The sequence below is a fragment of the Arvicanthis niloticus genome, chromosome 18 (genome assembly GCF_011762505.2).
Source record: "Arvicanthis niloticus isolate mArvNil1 chromosome 18, mArvNil1.pat.X, whole genome shotgun sequence".
Classification (NCBI taxonomy): Eukaryota; Metazoa; Chordata; class Mammalia; order Rodentia; family Muridae; genus Arvicanthis; species Arvicanthis niloticus.
The window spans coordinates 33,416,752-33,428,790 of NC_047675.1; the positions used below are offsets into that span (position 1 = coordinate 33,416,752).

Consider the following 12,039-nt stretch of genomic DNA (forward strand, 5'->3'; position numbering starts at 1 on the left):
CTACATTTTCATTAAAACTTTACATGTTCTCTGCTAAGCTATTACATAATCCATTTGTAGAAGGAGATCACAGTGGATATACACTTCCTTATTTCTTTAATTATTTGCCTGATTATGATCATCTTTACACAAATATGCTAATATAATGGGATAGAAAAGATGTGACTTTTTTTGTAATTTTTTTCTTACATCATTTATCAACAGCTTTAGTGTGTTTACTGTAAGATATAATAAGAACCAAAATTAAAAACATTTTCTATTATAAATATTATTCTGAATATGAACTATCATTTATTTATGAGAGTTTGTTAGAGGTCTATAATGATCACATATCTTACTTTAAGCAAGCACTTCTGATGGTGTGCTAGCCCAGGACTTAATGATCCAGTCTTTGAACTCCATCTTCCTATCACTTATATGGCTGCATACTTTTCTCTCAAACTGCTTAAGTAGTCAAATCTATCATATATATTCTCATTGATGATGAAGATGTTGCCATTAGCACAATCCACTGGTGGTAGCAGATCCTGAATAATCTATATACTCTCTGGGCAGTTGTGTATCTATTCCCATCTTATACAAATAGGTTATGTAACAGTTTAGTGTTAGTACATCTAAATTAATTAAAATGTAGTTATTGTAGAACTAATACAGTAGTTTTCTTTAAAGACCCAGTTTTTCTTTAATTTTTGTTGTGAGCCTAGCCTTTAATTGAGCCGTGTCTCCAGTGCTCCCCAACCCCCCTCTCCTTCTTTTTCATTTTTGTATGGGTTTTTTTGTTTACTTGTTTGAGACAGGACTCTATATAGTCCTGGAACTCACAAAGATCCACCTGCCTCTCCTGTAATTAAAGGTGCATGCCACCACACCTGACTCCAGTTTTCTTTATAAGAAAGTATTTGGACTGGGTGTGTGGCTTGGGTAGAGTATTAGCCTAGCATTTGTGAGCACCTAGGTTCAGTCTTCAATGCACAAAAAAAGGAAGGAAGGAAAAGGAAAATTTTACCTCTTTTCTTTTATGTTTAAATTAGTTCTTCATCCAGTTTTAAATACAGGATTTGATTTTGAATGTTTAGTTCATAATGAGTTTATTTGAAATGCTAACTAGTATTTATGGTACATGTTATCTGTTTCCAGCTGGAAGGTCATAATGAACCAGTGGTGTTGCAGGTATTTGTGGGCAATGATTCTGGTCGAGTAAAACCACACGGATTCTATCAGGCCTGTAGAGTAACTGGGCGAAATACAACTCCCTGCAAAGAAGTGGACATTGAAGGTACCACTGTTATAGAAGTTGGTCTTGATCCTAGCAACAACATGACACTGGCGTAAGTATTTAATAAATCTCCTCCCCCCTTTCTTTTTGTTTAAGATTAATTTATGTATATAGCATTCTGCCTGCATACATGCCTGCAGGCCAAAAGAGGACACCAGATCTCACTATAGATGTTTGTGAGCCACCATGTTGTTGCTGGGAATTGAACTCAGGACCTTTAGAAGAACAGCCAGTGCTTTTAACCACTGAACTATTACTCCAGCTCCCCCACTTCCCTTTTTTTTTTTTTTTGAGACAAGGTTTTATAAGTTACTCTGATTAGCCTTTTGTGTAGACCAGGCTGGCCTCTCAGATTCACAGAGATCTGTCACCTGAATGGTAGGATTAAAGATGTGGGCCACTGTGCCTTTTTATATTTTATATTTTATTTATTTACTTTTTATATTTTATTTATTTACATTTATTGTTTGTTTATTGAGGTTTTATTGTTTTGGGGTTTATTTGTTTTGTTTTAAATTTGCAACTAGCTCCTGCAATAGAATGTTATATAGGTATTAAAAAAAATAATAATAACAGTTAATGAAATTGTAAAACATTCCTAAATTAACTAAAAAGCAGATTATAAAACAATATCTCAACTTTGTCAGAAACAAAACCAAACAAAAACCTGGAAAGATAATTAAAATAGTAGTTTGCTGGTTATGACACCACCTTTAATTCCAACACTCAGAAGGTAGAGGCAGAAAGATCTCTGTAAGTTCAAGGCCATCATGGTCTACACAGAGAGACCCTGGCTATCTATCTGTCTGTCTTTTTTTGAGAGCCTGTTTCAAAACAAACAAACAAACAGTATAATAGTTACTATTTGTAGAATTTTTAAAACATCATTCATTCATCCATTGTTGGGGGCATGCACAGCAAAGTATGTATGGGGCTCAGAAGACAACCTTTTGTGACTCAGTACTCTTCTTCTATCTACCATTTGGTCCTAGTATCAAAACAAGGTCATCAGGCTTGATGACAGGTGCCTTTACCCTCTGAGCCATTTCTCTAGCCTCAGGCCAAAATTTGAAGAGTATATATATATATTTTTCTGTTTTCTTTTAGAAACAGGGTCTGAAACTTGCTACATAGTCAAGTATGACCTTGAACTTCTAGTTCTCTTGCCTCCACCTCAGTGCTTGGGCTGTAGACATGCACCACCACACATAGGTCATGTGGCACTGGAGTCCAACCTAGAGCCTTACTCATACTAGACAAGTACTATGCCAACTAAGCTATATCCCCAGACCCCTGACTATGTAATTTTTATTTTTAGTATTAATATTAAATTTTTCAGTTAAGTCTTGATCTTATCTTCCAAAAAAGCCAGCATGTTCTTTGGCCTTTATTTCCCTGCCTTGGGAATTCTTTAGGAAAGCAAAATATGAATGCAACTCAGTCTGTCACCATTCTGGAAGAAGCCCTTTTGTCTTTTTGGAGTGATCCTAGCCGTAAATGGCTGAGCCATCTCTATAGTCCTGTAGGAGCCTTCTAAAAGAACAGATTGTTCTATTTAAAACATTTTAATAAGGCCCTCAAAAATCAGCCTGCAGTGGTGGTGCAAACCTTTAATCCCAGCACTCAGATGGCAGGGGCAGGTGCATCTCTATAAATTTGAGGTCAGTCTGGTCTACAAAGTAAGTTCTAGGACAGCCAGGGCTATACAGAGAAACCCAATATTTTCATTATTACCATAAAAAAGTATAATAAAAAAAAATTGGGGGGCACTAAGAGAGATGGCTCAGAGGTTACGAGTACTTACTGCTTGGTTGGGTTCCTAGCAGCTATGTAGGTTGGTCATTCTAGTTTCAGGAGATCCAATATCTTCCTCTTGTCTCTGTGGGCAATTGTATACACATAATGCACAGAAACTCACATAGGAATACACACATACGCATAAGGAAAATAAATCTATTTTAAAATTTGCCAAGAGCCAGGTGTGGTGGTGCACACCTTAAATCCCAGGATTCAGGGGGCAGAGGGTGGTCCAGAGGTCTACACAGTAGTTCTAGGACAGCCAGGGCAATGTAGAAAGAGTGTTGGAATTAAAGGTGGTGTGCACAGTCATAACCAGCAAACTACTATTTTAATTATCTTTCCAGGTTTTTGTTTGGTTTTGTTTTTTGACAAAGTTGAGATATTAATTATTTTATAATCTGCTTTTTAGTTAATTTTGGAATGTTTTACAATTTTATTAACTATTACTATTTTTTAAATACCTATATAACATTCTATTGCAGGAACTAGTTGCAAATTAAAAAAAATAAATAAAGCATAACCCATTCTGGTTTTTTTTTAAATAAAAATTGCTTTATATGTATGGAAGTTTTGCCTGTATGTCTGTGTGCCACTTGCATGTCTGGTACCCACAAAGGCTAGAAGAGGGCATCATATCCTCTGGAACTGGAGTTATAGACAGTTGTGAGCTTTCACATAGGTGCTAGAAACTGAACCAGGGTCCTCTGGAAGAGCAGCCTGCTTTTAACTGCTGAACCATCTCTCCACCCCCTCATTCTGTTTTAATATCTGTTTTAATTAGTTGCAAAAAGAAAGACTTTTAAAAAAAAAAAAAGCTACAGAATTGGGGCTAGAGTGATAGTTTCTCAGTTAGAAACATATATGACTCTTCTAGAAGACAAGGGTTTAGGTCCCAGCACCTACATGGCAGCTTATAGTTGGCTTTAGCTCTAGTTCCAAGAGAGCTGATGCCCTTCTCTAGCTCCAGGGACACTAGACACACATATGGTGCACAGGCACACATGTAAGCAAATATATACATAAAGTTAATCAATTAATTAGTTAATTAATATATGATAAATGCATATAGTATGTACTTTTTTTTTTTCAAAGACAGAGTCTCGATATATAGCCTAGGTGTCCTGGAACTCATCATGTTGACCAGTCTAGCCTCAAAATTCAGATCCTCATCCCTCTGCCTCCTGAGTGTTGGGATTAAAGGCGTGCAACACCATGCCTGGCAAAAATAAATATTTTTTTAAAAGCACAGAATAAGTCTTATTCTTATATTCATATCATAGGCCATTATTTATGTTCATATTTTAAAAATAATTTTGTTTACTGATTTTTCCATTCTAAACAGAAAGTCAACAAGATTAGGGGCTTTGAATAATACGAGCACTCAGGAAGCACAGGCAGGTGGATCTTCCTGTGTTTGAAGCCAGCCTGGTGTGCAGAAGAAGGTCTAGGACAGGGCCATACAAAGAAACCATGTTTCAGGGGCGGAAAACATTATACAACAACAGTATATTTTCTGTTTTAGGGTGGACTGTGTGGGAATATTGAAGCTGAGGAATGCAGATGTTGAAGCCAGAATTGGAATTGCTGGTTCTAAGAAAAAGAGCACTCGTGCCAGATTGGTTTTTCGAGTTAATATCACAAGGAAAGATGGCTCTACTCTGACATTGCAGACACCTTCTTCCCCCATTTTATGCAGTAAGTAAGAAAATATGAAGATGCTACATATATGAAGAGTTCTTAAGTTTATCATGTCAGTTTTTCAGATATCTTTAAATTTTAATGTTTTATACTTCAGCTTATATGGTCATGTTGAACTTGAAACATTTTTAAAGCTGTAGCCAAGAGAACACAAGTGGCAAGTACTTATGCTCCTAGCCACTTGGAAAGCTAAGGCATGAAGATAATGTGAACCCAGGAGTTAAAGTCTAGGCAGGAGAACACAGCAAATCTATCTCTTTGACCAAAGCAAAGTTGTAGTCAGCTGGGTATGGTGGCACAAACTATAATCCTAGTGACTAGGAATAGAAACAAGAAGACTGCCATGAGTGTAGGCCAGCCTACACTGAAAAACAAGATCTGTCTCAGAAAACTGACAAAAAAAAAAAAAAGAAAAAAAGAAATAGTTGTGTGAGGTAGGGGCAAAAGGATCAGGAGTGCAAGTCATCCTTACCTTAGCTATATAGTGAGGTTAAGGACAGCCTGGGCTACTGGAAATCCATCTCAGAAGATAAAGATATCAAAAAACATTAGAAAGATACTTTGCTATTTATAGTTTCCTCTTGTCATATACTGATTTTAAAAGTAATTTAAGGGCTAGAGAGATGGCTTATAGTTTAAGAGCACTGGTTGAAGCCGGGCAGTGGTGGCATACGTCTTTAATCCCAGCACTTGAGAGGCAGAGGCAGGCGGATTTCTGAGTTTGAGGCTAGCCTGGTCTACAGAGTGAGTTCCAGGACAGCCAGGGCTACACAGAGAAACCCTGCCTCGAAAAACAAACAAACAAACAAACAAACAAACAAGAGCACTGGTTAATCTTCTAGAGGACCTAAATTTGATTCCTTGCACCCAAAGGGCAGCTTACAAGTATCTGTAATTTCAGTCCTAGGGAATCTGATGCCCTGTTCCATCTCCATGGGCACTTCATATGTATGGTGCACAGATACACATTCAGGCAAAACATATAAAATTAAATTTTAAAAAAATTTAAGCAATTTGAGGGCTTCAAGATGGCTCAACAAGTAAAAGCACTTTTTGCCAAACCTGGTGATCTAAGCTGGATCCTTGAAACCCACATGGCGGAGAGGACTGACTCCCACAGGTGTGATGTACATACACTGAATAAATAAACCTTAATGTCATTTTTAAATATTTTATGTAATTTGACCTGGAGATTGTGATACTTAAAGTGGCCTGGATTGGTTTCCAAGCAGGATCCCCCTCAAATAAGTCATTTAAATAGGATTCCAGAAGTCAGTTGCCAAGCTTTAGGGTTTCCAAGCATCTCTCCCATGAGCTATTGGAATACTGAAGTAAAATGAGGAAAAACTGTGTAAAGAAAGGCATGTCATATTTCTTGTTTTAAGTTGTGGTTGTACAGCACAATGCTTGTGAATGAGAAACCAAACTCCTACCCCTAACCTTAGTATAGAAAGAAAACAAGTGAAAGTGTGCCTTTAAGTTCAATGATAGTGTTATGTGCCTTTTACTTTTGTAGTTTTTTTAAATATACCTTATATTTGATTTCAAAACAGAAAAAAGATGATGTTCCATTCAGTTGAATGTCCTGTTATCTTATTATAGATACTATGACCTTGCTAGTCTTCCTTGGTCATTTAAAACCTTTTCTTTTTTAATTGTATTAGTTTTGTCAAATTATTACAGTCATTCTTTACCTTAGCAAACACCCAAATTTTACGTGTGTGTTTGTGTCTGTGTTTATGTGTACATGTGTGTCTGTGTTTGGTTGTATGTATGCCACTGTGTACACCTGAAGTTAGAAGATTGTAGTGATGAATGGGAATTCTGGAACTCTAATCAGGTCATCAGAGCCATCGCACCAGGCCTAACACACTAATTTTTTAAAATAGATTTTTATCTAATTTAGTGTGCTTGGGTGTTCTACCTGAGAGAGAGAGAGAGAGAGAGAGAGAGAGAGAGAGAGAGAGAGAGAGAGAGAGTGTGTGTGTGTGTGTGTGTGTGTGTGTGTGTGTGTGTGTGTACCATACCATGCCTGGTAGCCAGAGGCCAGAAGAAAGCATCAGATTCCCTGGAACAGGAGTTTGTGAACTGTTGTGTGGGTGCTGGGAATTAAACCTGACAACTTGAGTTTTATACTCTGGATAATGGAAGTGAAGAACTGATTCTCATAGGTTCTCTGATCACCCACCCACTGTGGTTTGTGTACATGCACACTTACACAGAGAGACAGGTGGTCTAAAATAAATAAAATATAATAATAATAAAAAAAAACCCAAAAATTAATGATCTACAAAAACAACTCATAAAAGTGGATTCATGATTACAAGTTGTTTTCAGATAAGAATTAAGGGTTGGTGGCTCTTTTTTGGAAGAAAAACTTACATATGTATATCCACAGCTCAGCCAGCAGGAGTTCCTGAGATCTTAAAGAAAAGCTTGCATAGCTGTTCAGTGAAAGGAGAGGAAGAAGTGTTCTTAATTGGGAAGAACTTTCTGAAAGGAACAAAAGTTATTTTCCAGGAAAATGTTTCTGGTAAGTAGACATATAAGTGATAAAGAGTGTTCCATGTTTCATTTGTTATAAAAATACAGTTATAACTACAAAATGAAAAAGTTAAAAAAATTTATGTCACTGTTTTTATTTCTATCAGATGAAAACTCTTGGAAATCAGAAGCTGAAATTGACATGGAATTATTCCATCAGGTATAATTTAAACTTTTTAATATCTTTGTTTTTTACTCAGCAATTAATTCATTTTTGTTCAGATAACTTAGCTCAATTATTTGAGGTTCCTTCCAGTTACTGACATTTATTTTTTCCTTCAAATAATTGGGTAACCCCACTCTGCATGACCAGCAGTCATGGCCTCTAGAGCACTATTGTCAGTCAGACCCCAACACCAGGCTTGTGAAGATGCCCACAGAAGGCTGCCAGCTTACTCCATTCTCCCTGAGGGAGAAGGGAGTTCTGCTCTCAAGTCTGTTCTTTCAGGGAGCACTTCAACAACCCCTAATTCTAATTGACTTCTTAAGTACCGATTTTCACTGCCGATTAAAGCCCTATTACTCCATAGGATACTTTTGTGTGCTGTGAACGTGCTTTAGTTTGCTGTTGTTTCTATTTAGACAGGTCTCCCTTTGTACATGTTTTGGGTTCTGACACATTGGTTAGATTAATTCAATTTATTTTAGTACTCTCTCCCCTTTATTGCCCTTTCTTATCTCTCCCTCCCACTTGTTTCTTTTCTCCCTCCTTCCCTTCTATCCATTTGTCTATTTTTCTTCTGAGGAATAGGGTGTTACCTACCCCCATGTCCTTTTTTTTTTCTTTTGATGTAAGGTCTCATGTAGTCTAGTCTGGTTGTGAACTCGCTCTATAGCCAAGCATGACCGTGAGGTTTTGCCTCTGCTTCCCAAGTGCTGGGATCACAAACATGTATTAACCTGGTTTCTACAGTACTGAGGATTAAACTCAGGGCTTCATGCATGCTAAGCAAGCACCCTGCCAACTGAGTTATATCCATCTTTAGTCCAATAATGAAATAATAATTGAACAATTAAATTTATGATATGCTTATATAATATAAATAATATATTTAAAATAAGATAATGATAAATAGTAAAAAAATTTTTAATTTACTATTAGTGTTTTATATATCATGTGTATGTATAGGCACATATGACATGTAGTGTATAAGTCAAGAGAGATTTATAGACTTGGCTGTATTCTTTACCATGTGATCCAGGTATCAAATTCAAGTCATCAGGTTTGTTTGACAAGTGTAATGCTAGAGGTCCTTAGACGGTTTGGTTTTGTCTGTTTATTGTAAGAGTGTAGGTGTGTGTGGTGTGTGTGTGCAGTGGTAGTCACAGGACAACTCTGTGGAGTCAGTTCTCCTTCTACCTTTGTATAGGTTCTGGGATCAAACTAAGTCATTGTGCTTTTCAGCAAGCATTTTTACCTAGTGAGCCATCTCAGCCCAGACTTGGACTTTTTGTTTGCAAATGAGTTTATAAGCAAACTAAATCATAGTGTAATAGGTCATTGGTTCTGTGCCTTTTGGGGAAATATTTTCTTAAAATAGAATTAGAACTGGTATCCTGGAGATCTGACCTAGAGCTTGTAGTAAATGGAACACAGCAATGAATATTAGAGAGAGGAAAAATGTGTTGAAATAAACAAGACTTTGGAATTGGGCATGGTGGTGCACACACCTGTGAAACCCAGGATGTAGAGGTTGAAGCAGGAGTAAGACTTTCAGGCCAGGGTGGTACGAGTTCACAAGTGACATATGAGTACAGAACACCCTAGATCTTTGTGGAGCTTCTATTTTGTTGTTCAAGAAAGACAAAAGGCAATCAGTAATTTCATGTGGTTAAAAGTACTGTTGTGAAAATGATGTGTCGGCTGAGGAGAATGCTGCTATAAAGAATGCACAGGGAACGGAAAAGAAGGCCTCTGAGAAGGTGGCATTTGTGTATGAGACCTGGGTATGGGTAAGGAACTTGCCATCTGAGAAGATGAAAATACTATAGTTGGAGAGAACAAGTCTGAGATAAAGCTGAGGTTAGTAATTAAAAGGACCCTGGGGAGAGGAGGAATGAGATGAAGTTGCCTAAGCAGGGACTTTGTAGACTGTTGTAAACAGTAGGGCTTTACCGTGAACAACATACTAATATGAATGACATGTGCTTATCAACCTGAGCTTTAAAGCATCCTTTTGTGTTTGCTGTAGTGACCCACACCTAATCTCAGCATGTGGTTGTATGATTGAGGCAGGTCTGAGCTCCATAGCAAGACCTGACTCCAAAATCTAATGTAATCTAATGTAGTTTTTTCTAATCAAACTTCTAAATTGTTCAGATAACAGGAAATGTACTTAAGGTTTTTTTTTGCTTAAACATTGACTTTCTTTCTGATTCTTATACTTTTCCTTAATTAGAATCATCTTATTGTGAAAGTTCCTCCATATCATGACCAACATATAACTTTGCCTGTATCAGTGGGAATATATGTTGTGACTAATGCTGGGAGATCTCATGATGTCCAGCCATTTACTTACACTCCAGATCCAGGTATGTCAAAATGAACAGTTCTGAACTAAATGAATAATTAAATTCTATTTCATTGAGGAAGTTTTAAGTCTAGACTAATTTTGAGATGAGTAATATTTTATAAAAAGACAAATACTACCAAATATTACTGCACCCAAAAAAAAAAAATGAGGGCAGAGCTGAGGAGAGATAGCTCAGACTGGAAAGTGCTTGCCTTGTAAGGATAAGGGCTTGAGTTAATTCCCAGAATCTACATAAAAAGCCCAAGACTCTTGTGACCCCAGTTCTGGGGAGGCAGAGACAAGTAGATCATTAGAGTTTCCTGGCCTGGGTGTTGGGTCCCCTGAAACTAGAGTTATAGACAATAGGTTGGGAGTGGCCATGTAGATGCTGGGAACTGAATTTGAGTCCCCTGTGAGAGCAGGAAGTCATCTCTCCAGCTCTGAATTTTTTCTTTTTATTCAATTAGAAATAACTGTCAGCCGGGCAGTGGTGGCGCACGCCTTTAATCCCAGCACTTGGGAGGCAGAGGCAGGCGGATTTCTGAGTTCGAGGCCAGCCTGGTCTACAGAGTGAGTTCTAGGACAGCCAGAACTACACAGAGAAACCCTGTCTCGAAAAATCAAAAAAAAAAAAAACAAAAAAACAAAAAACAAAAAAAAAACAAAAAAAACCCCAAAAATAAAAAAGGAAATAACTGTCTGCTATTGTTATGAGAAATAATGAATTAAATGTAAACCAGCTCAAATCTCATTTTGGATATGTTTATGAATGCAAAATAAGTAAGTTGAGGACCATGGCATGCTCATCCCCACATTAGTAATTTTTTTTAATGCTTAAAACACTGAAAGCCAGACTGGGTGATTCCAGTTGGTCACCTCAGCAGTCAGGAGCCTGATGCATTAAGATTGCCAGTTTGAGGACATCCTGGGCCACATAGGAATACTTTACTTCATAACAAAACAAACCAGCCTTGACAAGTAAAAATTAGAATGTGTTTTTGATAAAAGTAGCAGGCTAGGTTCAGCAAGATTGCTCAGTATGGTAAAGACCTAGGAGCCTGAGTTCAGCCCCTGAGACCTGTGTGGTAGAGGAGAACCAATTTGACCCCCACATATGTATGCACGCACATAAACAATAAGTAAATGTAATTTTACGACCAAAATGCAAGTTGGAGAGGAAAGGGTTTATTTGGCTTACACTTCCATATTGCTGTTGATCAGCAAAGGAAGTCAGGACAGAAACTCAAACAGGGCAGGAACCTGGAGGCAGGAGCCCATGGAAGAGTGCTACTTACTGGCTTGCTTCCCCTGGCTTGCTCAGCCTGCTTTCTTATAGAACCCAGGATCACCTGCCCAGGGATGGGACTACTCATAATGGTCTGGGCCCTCTCCCATCAATCACTAATTAGGAAAATGCCTTACATCTGGATCTTCTCAATTGAGGTTTTTTTCCTTTCAGATAACTCTAGTTTGTGTGTCAAGTTGACATAAGACTAGCCAGCACAGAGGTTAAGAGCACTTGTTGCTCTTGCAGAGAACCCAGGTTCAATTCCCAACACCTACATTGTGGTTCACACAAGTACAGTAGTAATCACTGCACTGGGGAGATGGAGACTGAAGTTTACTATCCGGCCAGGCTGACTAAATCTATGACCTTCTAGTTGGGCTAGGTCACAGTAGTTCTCAACTTTCCTAATGCTGCAACCCTTTAATACAGTTCCTTATGTGGTGGTGACCTCCAACTATAAAATTATTTTGTTGCTACTTCTTAAGTGTAATTTTCGCTACTGTTGTGAATCATAATGTAAATATCTGATAAACAGAATATCTTACATATGACCCTGTGAAGGTCCCTACCCATGGGTTGAGAACTACCAGGTTTAGGAAACCTTATCTCAAAACAAAGACAAAAAACAAGGAGGGGTATCCATGAAATTTAAAAAATGACAGTAGTAAAAATAATGATCATTTGAAGCAGAATCTACTCATTTGCAGTTTAACATTATTAGAAATGATCTCTGTTCTTCAGCTCCTTAAGTCAGAAACTGTTATGGAAGATTTAAGCAACATGACTAGGTATAGCAGCCTTGCAGTTCTCTGTTAGTGCTAGCAAAGATTCTTTTTCAAAGTTTTACTGAAAGAATAGTCATAATATGAGACCTAGTATGTTCATCATGTGTTTTAATTTACTTTAAATATTGACAAATG

The 12,039-nt window shown here is 37.5% G+C and overlaps 1 protein-coding gene across 8 annotated transcripts in view; it reads left to right on the forward strand.

Moving 5' to 3' along the window:
* The window catches only part of Nfat5 (nuclear factor of activated T cells 5), a 77,331-nt gene that overhangs the window by 52,781 nt on the left and 12,511 nt on the right, over positions 1 to 12,039 (forward strand). For all 8 annotated transcript variants that reach the window (XM_034522226.2, XM_034522227.2, XM_076915838.1 and 5 more), the window contains 5 exons: positions 1,138 to 1,328; positions 4,599 to 4,771; positions 7,173 to 7,307; positions 7,426 to 7,478; positions 9,718 to 9,850. In XM_034522226.2, the coding sequence (XP_034378117.1) occupies positions 1,138 to 1,328; positions 4,599 to 4,771; positions 7,173 to 7,307; positions 7,426 to 7,478; positions 9,718 to 9,850 (685 nt within the window). The remainder of the gene's footprint in view (positions 1 to 1,137; positions 1,329 to 4,598; positions 4,772 to 7,172; positions 7,308 to 7,425; positions 7,479 to 9,717; positions 9,851 to 12,039) is intronic.